This window comes from Cyprinodon tularosa, unplaced genomic scaffold (assembly GCF_016077235.1).
Source record: "Cyprinodon tularosa strain WSP-4 unplaced genomic scaffold, ASM1607723v1 ctg380, whole genome shotgun sequence".
Classification (NCBI taxonomy): Eukaryota; Metazoa; Chordata; class Actinopteri; order Cyprinodontiformes; family Cyprinodontidae; genus Cyprinodon; species Cyprinodon tularosa.
The window spans coordinates 203800-223981 of NW_024039097.1; the positions used below are offsets into that span (position 1 = coordinate 203800).

Sequence of the window (20182 nt, forward strand, 5' to 3'; positions counted from 1 at the left end):
TGATTCAACACATATCCAGTGTTAATATTCTTCAAATTGCCACAAGGAAATAAAACAGAAACTTAAAATGTTAATTCAAAAAAGTAATGTGTTTATGTTAAAACGACTAGCTGCTCTTGCTCTCTCTTTTAGGCTACTATAACCAGCTGCCACCTTAATTACGTTATTATATTTTTATATTATTATATTACATTTGTCAACTATCAAACTCTTTTTTAACCCAAAATAACAAATTTCCATCAGTTTAGTGCTAAAAGGTGAAAAAAAAATAATCCAAACTGAAAGAAAAAAAAAAAAATACTTCCTCTGTTTGAAAATTTAGGACTCTGACCCAGAAAAACTTTTTCTGTGTACATCTGTATTTGAAAGCCCCCTAGCAGATTTTGATAAGAATTAATAATAAATATTTTGAGCCTGTGTATGTTGTTTGAATGCATGAGTGAATTTCAATGCAATGATGGACGTATAAGAAAAGCCGACTTTATCCTTGTATGTACAGGAGAGGAGGAAGATCCATTCAGAATAAAGACCTTGAGTTTGGGTATAAAAGACTGCATTTATTTTGCAAATAAATGTATTTATGTTTTGAAAGCTGAAGAAACCAAGAGGCATGACCCTCCCCTAACCACTTTTACCTTTACCTCCATGCCTTTCCTACTGTCAATTTAGCAATAGGGCTGCACCTTAGCTACAGCCCCTGAACTGCTTTTTTCTAATTGAATTTCTATTCTTGATGGTTTATATTCACCTCAGTTAGGTCTTTTTTTGCCAATTTTTTACTTTGAAGTAGAAGTATAGGTAGGCAGGTAGGTTTTGTCAACCGGAGTCCTAACCAAGTTATTTTATCTTTGCCTTTCGGCAGGAAGTCATCCTGCAAACTGGATGTTTTCGGACCTTCTCTCCCTGGAAGGATCATCTGCGCTTCAAACTGAGCTGGTGATTCAGACTTGAAGTTTGGATCTACTTTCCTCCCAGGGATTGTTTGAGCTTCACACTGAACAAGGGATTAATCTCCACACCAACCTGTTCAAGTACCGCAGGAAATCCAAGTGGCAGTAAGTTTCTCCGTTCACCTACAAACAACCGTATTCTGGATATACCCTGTCCGCCCTCCACCGAATCAGACAAACACTGGAACTACCGCACACAGACCGGAGTGAAAGAGTCAACCACTTTTCTGGAAACGTGAGTCAGCAACCTAATTCTTTTCTTCAAGTTCAAGAATCAAATTTCCCACTGAGCCTGAACTAACCGCAGTGTCTTCCACTGACTTTCCAGTTCCGGTTGAGCAGTGTTCAGAGCAACACTAGATCCTGCATTATCTCCTCAATAAACCTGTTAAACCTTTTCCCTGGTCTCTCTGAATTGGTTTCTCTGCATGTGGGTCCGAGCTCTTGATAAAATCATGACAGTGTCCAGTGTAGTTCTGGATCAGGGCCCCGCCTGATACTTGTATCGGTGCAACACTAATTATGATTGCCACATATGTTTCTGTAGTCCATCTATATCTTCATATAATACAGGGAGTTAATACACCACTCAAATTTGTACACATTTTTTTCCGCTTTGCTCCTTAGTTCATATACCGTTTGTTATTTTGAGATGTTGGTTCTGCTCCTTCTTTTTAAGGAATGTTTCAGCCTAATCCACCACAGCTTTTTTTAAATTATTATTCATATGTATTTGTTTAAATTTGTAACCCTCACACCCCTGATATTAGAAACTTATTTAATATCAACCCCTTTTTTGAGCTGTTTTTCTGTCTCCTATGTTTGCAATAATAAGTTGAAACATTGATCCTTATGTTGTTTCCACTATGCGGTTTCTCATCAACTTGCAGGTGCAAATCAGTGAAATAATGCATGTTTGGTTCTAGCTTGAGCTAAATGCTCAGCACCGCGGTGCTGATGTCTCCATCACTGTGATGCTCCAATTAAAGCAGAATCAGTTCCAGCCTAAACAATAAATGAATTACATACAAACCATTTCATTTGAATATTTTTTTTTTATTTGTCGCGCAACATAAAACAATATTGTGGGGTTTCCAACCACATACACTATGTATTCACATAATACACCATACAGCTACAAAGAGAGGGAGAAAGAGACTCAACAAAAACACCTCTTTTTTTTTTTTACATACTGCATCATTGAGACAAAAATAAAAGAACCAAAAACAATCCTACAAATCAAAAAGGAATGTAGCTGCCACTTATGTAGGTGCATTTTTACTTTTCATCTGGGCCAGGGTTCAAGTCTCTGTTTCTTATTTGGAGAATTGGGTGTTTCTATTTCCTAGCAATAGGGCAAAGAAAATGAGATGCATGTTTTTCGTCCGTGAGTGATTCAGAACATCAAACTATAGTATAAGGTTAGCAGTAATAGATGGGTATGAGGAAAAGGAAGTGCATGACAAGGGAGTTAAAGAGGCAGGCAGTACACAATTCCGGGATTGTTCAAAAACCTTAGCATTCGTCTAACATGTACATTTACAACATCCTCAAAAAAATTACTCTAATAGACTTTGGTACTCGCTGTACCAAATATAAACCCCAAATAACAGTCCTCATATATTCTGATTCTACTTCTCATCCTAAATTCACTGGCTTGAAGTATACTTGTGGAATGAATAACATGATCGGCGTCAGAAAGAGATGTAGCGTTGTAACAAAAGACTTTTATATAAAGCCAGCACCGAAGGGAATCTTTCCTGAACTATGAAACTGCTTGGATTCAAAATACAGTTTTATTGACATTCAAAGACCTCAGAAAAAAAAATATTTGTGGTATTCAAATTTTTTTTTTTTTTTACACAGTGAATTTTAAGGTGTTAACATCATAGCACCACCTGTCTGACCTGTGTTCTTCCCCAATCACAAAATATCCCACCTTGTGAGAACCCCCAACAGAACATGTGGGACATTAAGAGATTTACAAAGTAAGATTAGAAATGTGGGACACAACATCCTCAGCACCATTAGGATAGTATAATGTGGTTTATGTCATATGCTCAAAAAGGCAAAACAGCCCCGGTGGAACTCCTAATCCCGCTGTATGCATCCTAGAATATAAGAAACACCAGAGGAGTTAATTAGAGACATATCTACGAAAGCAGGGCAGCAGCACCTGGCCTGATGGTCTGACTCAAATGGGAGTGATTAGCAGGCTTTAGCTTATCTCATTAAAACACTGTTTTCTGATCCAAGCCATTGCTGTCATTAAGTTCGATCTCCTCATGCTCAATATCCAGATAAAGTTGGTCAATTAAACTTTATATGTGGGCACAAAACTGTAATCCAGGGGTTCCAGTTTAAATTGTATTCTATTAAGGAAGTAAGTTCCACAATGGGTACTGTCAGATACCACACATCACTTACCTGGGCTTATGAATTACCTTCTGTATAGCAATGACACTCTGTCATTACCGGCTGTTATGGGGTACAGTACTTATGAAAACAACAGCAGTGTAACTGAGGGAAAGTTTATACACAACACATCAAGAGCAAGTGTTGTAAAGGGTTTGCTGAGAGTTTAGCATACCCCCTATGTCATTATGATTTAGTTACTATCCTCACCAGTTAAATAATCTTACCTAAATAGTTTAATATTTACATTTTGTATCTCTCTCTAGAGAAAATGAAAACAGCAACAAAAAGAAGAAAAACCTAGGCTTCAAGTTGTCAATAATCGGTTCTTTCTTTTGTCTTTAAAATCAAGATTAAAAGTGCTTTTATAAATCTTTTCTTATCTATTTACAATTTGTATTAGCTATATAAAAAATTAAAAAGGAAATAACATCAAAGACAATCATCATCATCACAATGTAGTAATAAATAAGAGTAAAAAAAGCTAGTTTAAAATGAGTGTAGAAATCTAGAGCACACAAAGGGACATGCAGGACTTTCTGCCCTCAGTAGCAAGTTGTGATCGTGACCAGTGTCTCTACAGCATGAGGTAGAGAGCTGGAGGCCTTTCAGGGGAAGGATCAGGATCCTTCACCTGGGTCTTGACCAAAACAACAACTTCTATAGAGTTGTAGGTCACTCGTTATCATTTTCAATAAGTAAACTACGGGATCGTGTAGGAAGAAAAAGATAAGTGATTCAAAGCACTCTGACAATGCTATCAAGTAGCCTCTCTCTTTGGTTTTGGGTATAAAGCCGTTCTTCCAGAAAAACACTATCATACACCTCCAGCACACAAAGTGAGAGATTATTTGATCTGCATTCGGCTCCTACTCCCTGAAGCTACAGTAATGCATTACAGTTTGCCTCTCAGTTCTGTTCTCTCAGTGGATAGCACTGCTGATGTGTTACTAAGGTGTGTCAGGTCTACCTGTGCTTTCTTTGCCCTGGACAATGTAGCTCTGTTTCTTTCTGCTAGGGTAAACACTAAAAACACCTCAACAGAAACCAACTCTTGAGCCCAGTGGCAAAGCTGCAACCCCCAAAAAACTATTTGATGGCTGGCTTTGTGGAAACAAGGTGCCTATTGAAGGACTTGCCTGGTTCTGCCCAGTGATGACAGCACCATACAGAGGAAGGACTGGGCTCTCTGCAGTAAATCAAGTTTAAAAGGACAGCACCAAAATGTGAGTAAGAGCACCAAGCCCACTGCAGTCCAATCAGTAAATCCTTCTCTTGGAGATTAGGAATAGCTTTCCATATGCATAGCCATACTTTAGCCACACCTGTTCCTAGAAGGGACAACAAAATCAGCTTGAGCTGTCTCCCAAAGGCCAGCAAACAGGGGAGGAGGACCCCATCTACTGGCCTTGGATGGTTAATGCAGCAAAGCAAGGCTTCACTTGTTTCTGAAAGAACCTCAAGTGCTTATTGAATTTGCAGTCCCTGTTGCCCTCTAGAGTTCACTCTGGAAACTTTTTATCCCTAATAAACGTAGGAAGATAAGGAGCACAACTCACATCAAACCTATGTGGAAATTGCTGATCTGACTCGAAAAGCATTTGCAAATTTTCTTATTTTCACTTCTGTGAAGAAAAAGGAGACCTCTATATTAACACCTGTCAAAAATAACAAATCCCCCTTGCCAAAACTAGTCGAGGCAGATTTGAGCACCAAAATACAGCATCAAGTGCCATGAAGAGAAGCTGATGGAAAACTGGTCAGATCCAGAGTCGAGCACCAGTTGAAAATTCTTGGAGTGCAGATAAATAGGAGGAGCACATCAACCTAGCCACAAGCAGACAAAAAGTGAGTCTGCCTTTTCTGTGCTCACAGGTAAAGGAAACCTATTTTTTCAGGAGGTTTTTCAAAGAAGTATATAATAATTTATAAAAACAATTCCAGCCAAATTTCAGAGGAAGAGACTGGACTTAACTATTCCAGGGTTAAAACTAAATAACTTTGGGCTTTAAATCACTCTTAGGAGTTTTTGTTATGATATAAATTTCTGGAAGATATCTTGGTCAGATCCATATTTATGCATGTGGCCAATTTTGTTTTCTATAATATCACTTTTCTGTCTGATTGGGCAGATTAGTGCTTCTCCTATAGATAGAGTTTTAAATTGACAAAGAAAAAGGAAATCTAACAGGAAAAATGGGTACTGTTTTTCAAACATGGAAAAAGCAACTTGGGGTACTGATTAAAAATATAAAAAAAAAATAAAAAAAAAACAAGTATCCCATTAATATTAACATTAATGAAAACAGCAATAAAAAACAAGTGTTCATTATAATAATACCTGTAATAACAACATTGACAGTAACAATAGCAATCATAATAATAGCAATAATTAGAATCATTAAAATTTTATGAACAAGAAAAAAAGCAATGGAGTTCCTCTCCAGAAATGAGAGAGGAAGAGCACCACAGGCAGTGTGTCTGCAGCCCAAACCACTGCCTGACATGAGGTAAAAACAATAAAAACGTCCTCTCCTTATAGATGTTGAAGAGGGCTGGATGGAGAGATGCCAGACTGTAAAACAGCAAACAGACATTTCCGTTTTGCTTGTTGCCTTCCCTACTTGTCCAATGCACCACTTTAGGGCTTTCAGTCTTTCTGTGTCTGTCTTGCCCTTAGACAAAGTGGCTGTAGGGCCCAGTGACACGAGTGAAGGCATAGGGAGACACAGTTACCATAGAGGTCGTGTAGAACGTGTGAGATAACCGTGTCACTGGGCCGTCCTTCTTGTCTTTAGACTGCCCAGGTCCTGGACTAGCACCTGCCAACAGAGACCCCCATTTGCGTTTCTTCCCGTGTGCCTTGATGTCTTCCTGGGAGAGGCCAAGGAGAGCTGCTTCCTGCTGCCTCTGTAGTTCTCGCTCTGCCAACAGCTTCATTTTGGCCTCCCACACGGCCAGGCCGTGCATTGGCTGATTAAGGTTCTTGTGCTGGTAGAACACCAGGGAAATGCGACTGGGATGGGTACGATCAGGTTTCTTAAGTGGAGTGGTAGCATGTAGTTCCCGACGGGCACATTCTATGAGGACGGAACCATGGGCTGGTGCTACTGCAACACCACCGATTGTGGGATCCAAGAAGTTGTGTTCACTGTCAGACCACACCTCATCATCTTCCTCACGATGTTTTGAACTTTCAATGTCACTCTCAGCTCGACAGGGGTCGTAATGGGCCTGATCAGACTGTTGCAGCACATCAGGGAACAGGCGACCCTCTGGTGCAGGGGATGGGGTGCTGCCGGCAAATGATCCTCCACAAGATTTCCAGGCCTTTTCTTGGATCCCCAGGGGAGTGGAACACCGATTCTCCCCAGTCTTTGACCACATCTTATCAGGATAGGCTCCTGCCACACTGCTGTGTTTCAAACCGGGGCTATAAGCTCCAGGTCCGATACCCCAAGGATTTGGCTGAGGGCTAGGAGCAGGACTAGCCCAGTGCCTATTGGTAGGTTGTCCTGGGGTCATTGGGCCTGGGGTGGCTGGACCTGGGGTGCCTGGTCGTAGAGTGTTTAAGCCTGGGGTACTTGGACCTGGGGTTCCAGTGCGAGGGGTGGATGGGCCCGGAGTGCCTGGTCGTAGAGTGCTTAAACCTTGGGTACTTGGACCTGGGGTTCCAGTGCGAGAATTGGGTGGACCTGGAATGCCAGTGACTATGGTGCCTGGACCTGGGGTACCAGGCTTTGGAGTCATTGAACCTGAGTGTGAGGTAAGAGGTTGTGGTGTACCCGGATAAGGAGCACTGTGGCAAATGGAGCCTCGGTAAAGGTTATCCTGGAACCCAGTGCCAAGGTGAGGAGATGAAGGTGGAGATTCAGGTACCTGGAGTGTTGGATTGGTAGAGGCTATGTGGGGGGTTGAGCCAGGGAGGGATACCCACTGTGGAGGATAAGGGGACGACTGACGCTGATGGGCATGCTGGTGAAATTGCTGCTTGTCTACATTTATTGAGGAGACATCAGGACTTTGTCCACGGTTTATATGGCCCTCCCAGTTATTTGGAACAATGCTTCCATTAATCTTATAACCAGGCCAATGCGCAGGCTGAGGGGTGCTTCTTGATGTATTGGCACACGACTGGTTTGGTAATGCACCTTCATAGACTGGCACATCCATGGGCTCTTGTTTGATGAGTGGTGTGCTTCTGTTGGAGGTCTCAGAGGAGACAGAAGAAGGACGGGACAGGTTATAGTTTGCAGGCTGGCTATAAGAGCTATTATTTTGTTGGTTGTTTTGCTCTGGGTGGCTGATTGAAGACTGATGCAATTGGCCCTGAGGGCTCTGAAGGTCAGACTTTCTATCTGCATCAAAATGTTTACTTCGACTATACGTCTTCATCCCAGGCCCAAAAAGGGTATTTCGGCGCTGGTTGTAGTAGCCATAGGGTCTTGCTGGCAAATCGGAGTGGTAGCCATTTACTGTGTCTGCGGTAGAGGGCTGGCCTGCTGGGGAATGGGCTCCCCTTGCATAGTAGGCAGGATTCTGATAGATGTTATTGAATGGGTCTGACGCCTGCACAGGGAATCCGTCTATTGATCCATTAAGGGGCTCCATCTTGATGTTTGGCTTCATCTCCTGTTTTATCATTTCTGAAAGACAGATTACAAATCAGTGCAACGTTTTCACTCCAGGCCCTGTATTGAGTAGTTTAAGCGCATTTCACTCTACATTTTTGAATTATGGAAATACTTAAATAAGGTCAGGTCAGAGCAAAGGTTTACAGTAGGTTAAAAAAAGAAAAATAATTAAATTATCATTACATCTTTAGTTTAACCTAAGTGACAATCAAAAACCCCAAAAGAATGACTAACCTTTATTGCCCAATACGTGAGGAGAGTTGGTGATGCACCGTTCAGTCTTGATCACTGTTTTCTCAGGTGTTTCCCCTGCCTGCTGTGCGAGCTTATTTTTCTTCTTCTCTGAGGCAGCCTTCTTGGCATCCAGCCTACGCTGTCGGCAAGATTTAGCAGGCTCGGGTAACTTGCGTACCTCACGACGGAAAGCTTGGAGTACTTGTATGGCTCCAGTCTCCATCTTGCGGCGCTGTGCCTCTGCGCTGCCAAACTCGTCTGTAAGTGATACTGTGTACAGTGGCAACACATGGAGCTGCTCATCTTCAGGGATCCCCCCTACATTTCGGTTGTCCTCCTTAGTCAAAGTACACACCTAACAAAAGATAAAAAGTAACATATCAGATATGCAAAAGCACTTAACCTGATGTTTTGCAAAAGAACTGACATCTCTTGAAAAGTTTCACATTTTGTCACATTGCCACAATCATCAATGTATTTTGGCATCAGTCTTTGATAAACCGTAATCAGAAAGTGGGAGATCAATTTTATCATGTTTGCATAAATTTCCCACAGTGGACCTTGAAAAGTAGTGATCATCCATGATCACTAGAAGAGCAGATATATCCCAGATTGCTTTGCAAGAGCTCTCCTTGCAAAGCATTATAGGATTTGTTGTCACAGCGGCCCAATGTCGACTTGTGAAAGCAAAGAAAAATAACAAAGATAGTGCATGCACCATGCGGGGAGCAAAATAGTAGACATCATCGGTCCGCAAGGTCAGTTTACTGAGTCCATTATGATTGAGGGATTTAGGGTTTAAGGTGGACGTTCGGACACAACAATTGCCTTCTGACATTGCAGAACAAATATAAGAAGTATATATTTTTTTGTTATTTTAATTCCATGTAAATGCAGCTTTTCAGAGAGGTTCCAAGAGCTTTCATATAGTAAATTAAAAGATAATTTTAAAGACTGGCTGTGACTAACAATTATTTTAGTAATAATGATAGATTTGTATCGTTTTTCAAATACTAATTAAGTAATTAAAGTAAAAAGGTAGTGAAACTAGCAGCCAGTTTAGACTTTTTTCTATTTTTTCATAAGCAAAAACACAGACATTCTGTAGCTGGAGTACTCCACCAGTGCAGTTCGGCAAGCGACATCATGACTACCGGAGAGAGTGGGAAGTTAGTTCTGAAAAAAGGTAAAAAATTATCTGTCGTTTGGAACTGGTTTGGGTTTGCTGCGACAGAAGTGGAGTCGCAGTTAAAGGCAGCAGCACCACAAACCAGTCTCTCCAGGACGAACAAACCAACAAACCTCGGCTTGAAACTGATGTTGAAAGGTGATAATAATTTAATTTAATTCAGTCTATCTATAAAGCTCCAATTAACATGGGAACAGCTGCATTCAGAATTATTTCTGTAAATTGCCTTGAGATATCATGTGTTGTGAATTGGCGCTATATAAATAAACTGAATTGAATTGAACACGTCACCTCAAGGCACTTTAAAATTCAACCGATCATACAGTCAAATCGATTCAACATTTCCTATCTAAGGAAAACCAGTTAATTGCTTCAACTCATTGGCTTGAAGGCAATCCCTCACACCAAGCATGCTCGTAGCGACAGTGGAGAACTCCCTTTTAAATGGAAGAAACCTCCAGCAGAATCAAGCTTAATGTGAGCGTCCGTCTGCCGAGGCCGACTGGGGTTCAAGGAGAAAGAAGCAGAGCTGCAAAAGGGAACTTTAAACCAGCTCCACAGGCAGAAAGCTCCGAGCCACCTCTGATGTCAGAGGATGAAAAGAGCAAAACAAACATACCAAACATCAACTGGAAATGTTTGTAGAAGCTAGGGTGATTAGCAAGTCTGTTGGCATTAGTTAAAAGGATCGGACTTTTCTTATGGTAAAGAAAATGACTTTATGTGGGGATTTTCTCATCTCATGAAATGTTTTTATTACGAATATGCTGGATTACTTTTTAGCTGTGGACCCTTACGGACAAATGGAATGTAAACAACCTAAGATTGGCTTTACATTCAGGATCACTTCAAACGTAGGAATTGGAAGCTTAATTTTAAAAATTCTGATTTAATATGCTGCTATATCTTTATTAATTGTGCTTTGGTGCTCATGGTGTCCATTAAAGGAACTTTGTTAAATTGTGTAGATTCTAAGCTTTCTAAGGATGTATAACATGTACATATTAGTAAAAACTTAACCTGTGTTATTTTCATGTGTTAAGAGGTGGCGGGGAAAATTGGAAAAAAATGGTAATTTCTAAATAAAAATGAAACAATCTGAGTTTTTATTGTTAGGCCATAACACCCATATAGCCCTATGTAATAATTTCATTTAGTGCATTTTTTTCTATTACATTTCTTAAATATTTCACAGAAATTTATTTCATTATGTTATATATTTTAATACAGAAAAAAACAACACAAATCCACAGAACGGAAAAAAACTATCTCTAAGTGTACAGTATAACGACAGCGCGTATAGCTGATACATGTATTCTGATCTGTAGAGGAGCCTCTTATATAGAGTTAGTTTAATTTGGCAGTAAGTTTGGTGAGATTTTAAGTGATCCCACAGTTTTCAAATATTTATTTATTTAGTTTTTTGCCGCTTCTTTTTCACCCTTACTTCCTCCCTCCAAAGCTGATAACTACACTTGGATTATGAGCAGCATAAGCCACTGTTAATGTACAACACAAAGAGCCACCCAGCATAAACACAGGGTCTGAATATGTAAATACAATTCAATAAAACATCGAGGCAGATCATTTCGCTTAAGGGACATTAGTAACCGGCTAACTTGAAATATATTAGCAAGCAGAAAGCAAAAACATTACAACTGCCCATCATCCTAATCGGTTGTCCTGTAAAAGTATATTTCCGGGAAAAAAATGGCCTACTCAAAGTAACTTCATCTAATTAGGACACCCTGACAACACTTAATAATTAATGCTCAGGTTTTTCCCTCCAATCTGCCTGAACTTCAGCAGTTCTGCTAACAAGAAATGACAAATATTTCCTTCGTTTATAAAAATAATGTATCCCAAACTGATTTTTCCCCCACTTCATAATTATGAGGTACTTGGTGTTGGTTGGTTACATTTAAACCAGGGGTTGGCAACCCGCGGCCCCGGAGCCACATGCGGCTCTTTAGCGTTCCCCTTGTGGCTTCCTGGAGCTTTTTCAAAAATTAATGAAAATAGTTTTTTGTTTTTTTTTGTTTGTTTTAATATGGTGTGCAAGAGGTCAAACAAAAATTTAAAATAATTATGTTTTCCAATGCTGTAAACATTTGTATAATGAATAAATTTAAACAATAATTTGCGTCATAGCCATAGAGATCAGTGGTCATAACTTGCAACCAGCGCTGCGCGGTGTCAGGCAAACAAAGCTGCTGGAGTGTCTCGGACCATGGATCCCAAAGGGGAAAAAAGGAAGATAGCTGTTGAGAAAAGAGAATTCAAAGGGAGGACCGAATCATTTTCTTTCATTGTCAATGTGGAAGGATTGCCTGCATTTTTGCTTGGTAATGAGAGGTTGGCAAAAAATAAAAATAAAAATTTGGAAAGGCATTTCCAGGGAAGGCAAGCTAAATATGCAGCCGATCACAAAGGTGGGAGGGAGAGAAAAGGTGTGATTGCAGAACTTCTGGATAAATTGCTCTGTTGCTCCCAACAGAAACACTACCACCATAAAAGGATTCCTGTATTGTGTTTCTATCATTTCATCAATGCAACAAAACTTAAACCGTGCGGTGAAGGACGGTTAAGCGGTGCGCGGTGGGAGCGTTCCTTGCTCCTCCCTCGCCTCATGCTGCTATGTGACATTTGCTCCAGGATAAACATTTAACCATGAATGCTTATTATATATTTAAGCCCAGAAAGTCCTTTTCTATAGTTGGATAATACGCTTAGAGCCCGTGTTGCCATAAGAGGCTTATATAATACTTTTACATTTTTGCGGCTCCGGACAGATTTATTTTTTGTTTTTTTGGTCCAATATGGCTCTTTGAGCAGTTTAGGTTGCCGACCCCGGAATTAAACCCAATTAAAAACATCAAAGTTCATGGTCTTAATGTGACGAAATGTGAAAGGACTAGGATCTGTGTTGACACCCTTAAAAACAACAGATTCCAGATGATGATAAGGGAGTTTACCACTGTGCAGCCATTGTGCAGGTTATGCTGGTCCTTATGAGCATGGGCGCAGAAGTCCATACAAGCTGTGATTCCAGAGAACGGACGGCCTTCCTTCAAACCCAGCCTGCACTCTGGAGCTCGGTGCTCTGCTGCACACTGAGGTAAAGGAAAATGTTTAAATTAGCTACAGAAAGGAACCATGTGATCAAACTTACTTTCTTGCATTTAGCACTGATTCAACTAAATTAGTTGTTGCTTTAGTTTAGACTAAAACATATGCTAAAGTGAAATGGGTTAAATAGCGCACAGGCTTGTGAGTTTCAGATTAATTTGTGATTAGCCTGGGCTACAAACCTGGTTGCTGTATGCCTGTGGGGCCAGTCGCTTGTACAAAGGAGCCACCTCCGTCGCCAGATTTTGGAAATTATCCCTGAGTTTCTCCTCCTGACAGAGAGAAACATTAAAAACATCATAGAACTCACAAACTATGAAGATAAAGGAAAAGAATCCAAACATGTGCAGCAATTTTGATGTGTTTGATGCGTACCTCTTCAGGATGATCTCCTTGAAGCCTGAACTTGCGTGGTGTTTTGCTTCGGGCGTATTTACAGCCATTAAAGTACATACTCCAGGAGCAGCCGAATGAGAAGGAAGCACCACATTTTTCTGAGTCTTTACCCTGACAGGCACAGGTACGACTGCAAGGGACAGAGACCACAAACTCTCAACTGCCTTAAAAAATGTTAGACATCCTGTGCATTACATTTTTATTTTTGAGTTTTGAAAATATTTGTGGAGAACATCAGGCAAATATATATAAGAAAACAACATAAGAAACAAAACATAAATATTCATTTATCATGAAACTGTGTTGGAGAAAATATTAAACATTCATAAAAGCATACAGCAATTCCTCACACTGAGCCTGCATGCAGCAATGGTGGAGAGTAAAAACTATCTTTTAACAGAACCAGACTCAGTGTGAGCAGCTTTCTGTCAAAGCTAACTTGGGGTTTTAAGGACACAGATGCAGAAACACAAAAGGAGCCTAGAAGTAATGATTCCATAAATACTTTTGTGTTAGGAAAAGTAACAGTAAAGCAGCCCCATAGGTGGCTCGTTCTAGGAAAATTAAGGCAAGCAAGCTCTGAGACAGTTCAAAAGCCGAAACTGATAAAAGAAAGCAAATGCAGTTATTCACAGTAAAAGCTGAGCCCATAGCTATGTCTAGGAAAGCAACAGGACCCTACACTAAAAAACTGATATGTTTCATTCCTGATTCCTGATAACCTGCTCAGGCAGCTGGTGCAGAATCATTGCCCTCTATGGCTTTTGGTTGATTCTGAATGTAAGCTTACATTTAAAAGAATGTGAGAACAAAAAAAACAAAAAACTAAACTATAACCTTAAGAAATTAATAAAATAATGTCTTTTACACTACCCTTGAAAAACCGTGCCGAGACCAGTCTGAGCTCAGTAACTGAGATAACTTATTGTGTGTAAATGGAAAGCAAACTGAACTGAACCGAGCTAGACACAACCGGACCGCGCTAACTGCAGACCACTTCCAGAGGTGGGCTCAGCTCGGTTTTTTCCTGGCTCGGTTCTCTGATAACAAGAGCGCATGAGCAGAACGCGTCATCTCCGTCTGGCTGCACATCCCGATTCACACTCCATTCCAGTAGTTGGCGCTAATGCCCCTCCAGAAACAGAAGAAGAAGAACCACTCCTTCCTCAACTATAAACAACAATCGAAATCTTCTCCTCGCAACATTTTAAATGATGGCATTTTAAATAATAACACCGAAGTACAGCAATAATAATCAAGCATAACTTTCTGAATGTGGCCCGCGCCGCCATTTTGATTTGCTTGATTCCCTCCTTTGTCTTCTTCTTCTTGTGTTTTCTGGCGGTTGGCAAACAACTTTTGGTGCATTACCGCCACCAACTGTTTGATTTCCTCCTTCAATACTGGCAGTAATACCGCAGATCGTCACAAGGAGGCGAGGAGTCGAGAAACTGAGATAGCGTGATGTGTAAACGGTCGTCAGAACGGACCGGTCTCGGCATGGATCGGTTTTTCAAGGGTAGTGTAAGTGGGGTAAAAGTTGCTGACTGTAATTATCATTTTTGTAATTCTACAGATTGCTTAACATCTGTGCAAAAATACAGCATTGTTATATTATATTGAAGAGCCAAACAACATTGTTCTTCTATTCACAGAAAAAAAAAATATATTCTTAGTTTCCTTTCTTTGGTGTTTACTTGTAGTCATTTGAAGAACGGTTATTCTGGAATGTGCAATGTTGCTAAAATACAGAACCAATTTATGGTGTTGAGATGAGCATGTCCTTTCAGCTACTCACTCGTCATTGAGCCCGCAGCGTCGGCTGGTGGGGTTGCCATATTTTGTGAGGGTGTCTGTCACCTCATGGTAAAGCTTGTCTGCCAGGGCTCTTGGGATGCCTTCCCAGGCTAAAATGACGATGACGATGACTGCGTTTGCACAGTGGTGGCCAGCACGCTGACGCACCAGACACAGCAATTTCTCTTTCTCACTGCTTCGACGAATCACCTGTTAGGAGATCAAATACTGCATGAAGTGATTCCATTTTTAATCCACAAACTCAAAAAACAACATGTTAATTAGATTTCAGAAGCTAGTGTTTTCAGTGTTTGCAGTAGCTTTGATTGTCCAGTAGATGTCCAGCACACATACCGTAATGTATTTTATTATGAAGAGGGAGGGGTAGATCATGAGTTCACAGAAGCCTTAAACCAAAACATATTTACACACTGGAAAACTCTAAATCTAGATAAGTCATTTTTTCTTAAAATAAGTGCATTTGTTCTTGGATTGAGGAGGTAAAAGAGACATCTTGCCAATGGAACCACACAATTTACATTTAAAATAAGAAAACACAATTCTACTGTCTTCTTTCAATTGCATTTTATCTAATTATCTTATTTTCCTTTACCTGCTGAAATTAAGGGTAAATACACTTAATTTAAGATATTTTTTTACTTATTTCTAGATATTTTTTTCCAGTGCAAACTTAAACCCAAAAAGATTCAAACAAATCACAAAAAAAGAGAAAATCTTTTCCATAATGTCCAACGTTAAATCAGCCACATTTTCTTAAGTCTTTGTTACTTAGGCAAACCAAATGAAGCTCTAATTGTTTTTCTTTCAGTTCTATTCATCTTTTAAACTATATTCACCAGTACTTCTGCAATCCTCTCACAACATATTGCTTGAATATTTATTTATTCCCTCTGAAAGACGAAGTAATTGAATCATTTTGTAGCCAGATTTGCTTAGAGAAACACCTTTTCAGCTCAGCCCGCACGTCTCCCATAGGAACGCGATGAGGACTTTGTGATTGGCAATGCAAAACTTTAGATTTGCTGTTCTATGGCAACTTTGTGATCAATTTGGAGGCTTTCTTAAAATCAAGTAGAGGTTTATCTTCCTAGCCCATGTCTCGAGATGCTGCTTGAATGTTTCTTCATAGCATTCCTTCTTCCTTCCTAAACTAAAACCCCTGCAAACCTCACTTCTGTGTTTTTAGTCAGAAATTCGAATTGTTCTTCCGAATCACAATGGTGATTATAGCACAATAGTTTGTGTTTTCATCAGACCAAATGACATTTCTCCAAAAACAAACGTTTTTGCATTTGCATCACATAATCTAACGAAACTCTCTCGTTAGCTTTAGCCACATCTTCATAAGGTCTTTTGCTTTTCTTTCTGTTCATATCCAAAAATTTACAGCCGAGACACAGAACCTGTTTCCAAGATTTTGTCATTTGTTCAGTTCCAACATCTCCACATTCTCATGCTGTTTATGTTTGCATATGATTCTTAGAACAGAGAGATGTGGGACCTAGAGGCAAATGTAAATTGTACCCAAGTGTGCCATGAACCAGTTTGTGGGAGTCCACAATTTTCTTTCTGATAGCTTACCAAATTTCTTTCCATTTTTTTATTCTGTTTGGTTTGGTGTTTTTAAATAGTAAGACTGTATATTGTATTTCTTACTGTGGGGAACAAGTTTGTTTCTCTGCACCACCCAAATATGCACAAAAATACATTCCTTCCATACAAATCAGTGCTTGATTTGCTGTCACACTTTTCACGATGGCCACACATGTTTTTTGAAACTCTGATTGTTGGCTTTAAGTGTCCTGTTATCTACCACCCACTGTTGGGCAAACAGTCCTACTTACCCACTTGGCAATTGGACAACCATGGGAGCTCTTTCCCTCTTTGCCTGTGTAAACCACCTTCTCAATCCGGACGGCTTCCCCCTTCTCTCCATATCTACAAGGAAACAGACAATTTAGCCACAAAACACAATGGAGAAACATTCCTCCTGATAACTGCAAATTGTAAAAGTATGGAAATGTTTGTAAAGTTGTAGGGTAGCACTTCATCAGCTGATCCAATTAGCCAAACAGAATGATGTTTTTTTCCTCCATCCATCCATCCATTTTCTTACACGCTTGTCCCGAGTGGGCTCGCAAGGGGTGCTGGTGCCTATCTTCAGCAGTCAATGGGCGAGAGGCGGGGTACACCCTGGACAAGTCGCCAGTCCATCGCAGGGCAACACAGAGACACACAGCCATTCATGCACACACTCACACCTAAGGACAATTTAGATAAGCCAATCAACCTAACAGTCACGTTTTTGGACTGTGGGAGGAATGCTTTTTTCCTATCCATACAAAAACTTTAATGGTCATTGTATGAAACACATTCAGATGTTAGGCTGTAATACTGTTTTGGTATAATATACTCTCTTTTAAGTGCAGAAACCCAGAAAAAGCCTTGGAACATAGAGTGACACAAGGTTTGCACATTATTTGTATTATTTGTACAGTAAAAGTCATCCTTTTGAAGCTATCTGGAAATGAATTAATGCACTAAACTTCCTTGTTTAATAGGAATGAGTTAGTAGATACCATGCCTGATATCCAATTGAATTGCTTTAACACAAGCTGATGTTAGTTTATTGTGTGTTTCTTTGTTTACAGTATATGCAACAACTTATGATTGCATGTTTTTAAATTCAGCATTAAGAACAATTCTGAATTTCCCAGTAACCTTTAACGGCATCAGGGGCTGAATCCTTTTAAATGTAAATGTAATGTAAAATTTAGTTCCTATGCTCCACTTATCTGGAACAAACTTCCAGAAAACTGTAAAAGTGCCTGAGTTCCTTTAAATCAAGACTAAAAACACATTTGTTTAGGATTGCCTTCGACTGTTCTAGTTAAACAGTTCAACTAAAACATATTTTCTTTAATCCAACTGTTTTTAATATTCTTTTTTTGTTTCTGCATTTTTTATTTTATTTTATTTATTTATTTTTTCCTACTTGCTTTGATTCTGTTTTATTTTCCTGTATTTTAATCATGTAAAGCACTTTGCATTGTCTTTGTACTGAACTGTGCTATACAAATAAATTTGCCCTGCCTTGCCTTGCCGAAACTTTCTGCAGGATCAGGCCCTCTCATGGAGATCTGTTCTGATTTTAGTAATACATGAATGCATTTATTTCTATGCTGACACATGCTTTTCAGGGATGTTTTGTGTTTCTCTGTTAGGTGCACTGAAGGAAGAACAGAGGTCGGAGGTTGTTCTGGGGCATCGCCAGGTCACCAGAACCTGTCACATATCTGTTCGCAGCTCATATCAGGTCACCCCCGCAGTTTGATACCTGCCATTGTGAAAATCTCAGTCCTGAGCAGATTTGGCGTGACAGTGAGGACAAGGGGCTCCCAGTGAATAGAGGAGTCACCCTGCTGTACCTCAGAAAGCCTGAGGATTAACGGCTGTTACTATAGAGAGGGGCTTCTGGGTTCAGAGGTGGGTCAAAGGTCAGCCAGGGACAATGAGCTCCTCACATCTTACGTCATTTCTCGAACAACAATCAGCTTTGGCATCCCCCCCCAACACTTTAGAGGGTTCATGAATCACAGCACAACAGATCCCATCCTTAGCCTGGGACAACACAATGTTCAATAAATATACTACTGTATACAGTATAAACACAGAATCTACAGTACAATTTATGGGGCATGTGTTGAGAATGGATTACTTCTGATATCCAACACTAGTATGTTTGTTCTAGCAGCTGTTTATGCTAGTTAACATTTTGAACAGCAAATTCAGCCTGTTTTGCATTTATTGTTCTGTTAAAGCATTTTTTTAATCAGCATCTATTCTTCCTTCCTGCTCCCATGCTCAGCTGCTACTGCTACTGCTACTGCTACTCCACACACTTCTTGCTCAGCCTGTGATATCTTGATAATACTTATTTTCCAGTTCCACCAACTAAATTCTGGGTCATGGATTCCCCGAGGGCAAAACAAGAGGAGGAAAGTTGGAGAAAAGGAAGGGAGGAAGGCATAGACATGCAGGTGAAAGTGGTAGAGAGTAAGGAAAACCAACAGAAGAAATGACACACCTCATCTCCATCAGGCTGCGTATCGAGGCTACTGTAGGTCCTGATCCCAGGTGATTGTAGTATGGCCCTTCATCTTTCTCAATGACTTGTTCTTAAATAGAGAGAATACAGAATAAGGAATCAACATGCAAATATCTCAAATCACTTAAAAACTGTATTTTACAACTTTTAATACAATGCTTTAGACATTTATTCTCATTGCAGTAGTGTGACCAGCAGAGGGCGTTATGCTTTCCTTTCAGCCTAATAATTTCTTTGCAAAATGTAACCAGAAATTAAAAGTTTTTTCTTAATATTTTTCTAAATAGTGCGACTTTGCATTGGTATTCAGCCATATTTACTCTGAAACCTTTAAATAATTAATTGCCCTCAGACATTACATGATTATTAGTCAACTTATGATTCCAATTCAGTATAAACAGCGGTTTTATGAAGGCTTCAGAGGTTTGTTAGGGAACATTACTGAACTAACAGCATCTTGGAGACTAACTAAAACACAGCAAACTGGTCAGGGAGAAAAGTTGCTATGTGTGGTAAAAACCCTTTGTATCACTTTAAACATACAATCCCTGAAGTGAATCAGTGGTGGCAACATCATGCTGTGGGAAGACCTTTCTTCAGCTGGGACAGGGAGAAATTGATTTCATGTATCTAAAATCTATGTCAGAATCTGTGTCTGCACTTAATGTCTGCTCACAGATGCCAATCATCCAGTCTTACTCAATTCAAGCTGATTTATAGGCGAATAAGCAAAAGCTTAAAGGTATAGTGGAGGATATTCATGAATTTTTGAAAAGACCCACCCTCTCCACTTGTACCCTGTACCCACTCCTGAGAGGGAACAACTATTAAATGCGTGCGAGAACATGCATGAGCTTATTTCTCCTCATGCACGCTCTGTTTAAAAATTGCTGTTTGCATTGCTCATGCAAGATTACTTTCCAAAAGAAGATTTGCAACTTTTCCACTAAGTCAGACTCACCACCGGTAAAATAGCTACCTTGGGACCAGCACGTAGGACGGCCTTACTTAAATATATCACCAGAATGATGAAGAATTAGGATGACCAGTTATTTTGATGATTCACCTGGAAAATAATAATTGAACTTCATTGATCACATTGGATAAATTTACCTCTTCATTTAACCCATCCCCTTGGGGGGCAGTGGGCTGCCATCGTCGGGCGAACAGGGAGAAGTGTGGGGATAAGAGTGGCAAACTCAGAACTTCAGGATTCCAAACTCTATACCCTAACCTCTAGGCCACCACTCCCCTTTAAGAACATCCTCCACTATACCTTTAAGTGTATTGATGATGGAAGCTGATATTT

The 20182-nt window shown here is 39.9% G+C and overlaps 1 protein-coding gene across 5 annotated transcripts in view; it reads right to left on the minus strand.

Moving 5' to 3' along the window:
• Positions 1-1985: 1985 nt before the first annotated feature.
• tet3 (tet methylcytosine dioxygenase 3) overlaps positions 1986-20182 on the minus strand; it is a 64739-nt gene continuing 46542 nt past the window's right edge. For all 5 annotated transcript variants that reach the window (XM_038297057.1, XM_038297056.1, XM_038297059.1 and 2 more), the window contains 8 exons: positions 18853-18943; positions 16610-16703; positions 14746-14954; positions 12927-13077; positions 12734-12823; positions 12398-12535; positions 8234-8588; positions 1986-8011 (listed from right to left, as the gene is read on the minus strand). In XM_038297057.1, the coding sequence (XP_038152985.1) occupies positions 6042-8011; positions 8234-8588; positions 12398-12535; positions 12734-12823; positions 12927-13077; positions 14746-14954; positions 16610-16703; positions 18853-18943 (3098 nt within the window). In that variant the 3' untranslated portion in view covers positions 1986-6041. The remainder of the gene's footprint in view (positions 8012-8233; positions 8589-12397; positions 12536-12733; positions 12824-12926; positions 13078-14745; positions 14955-16609; positions 16704-18852; positions 18944-20182) is intronic.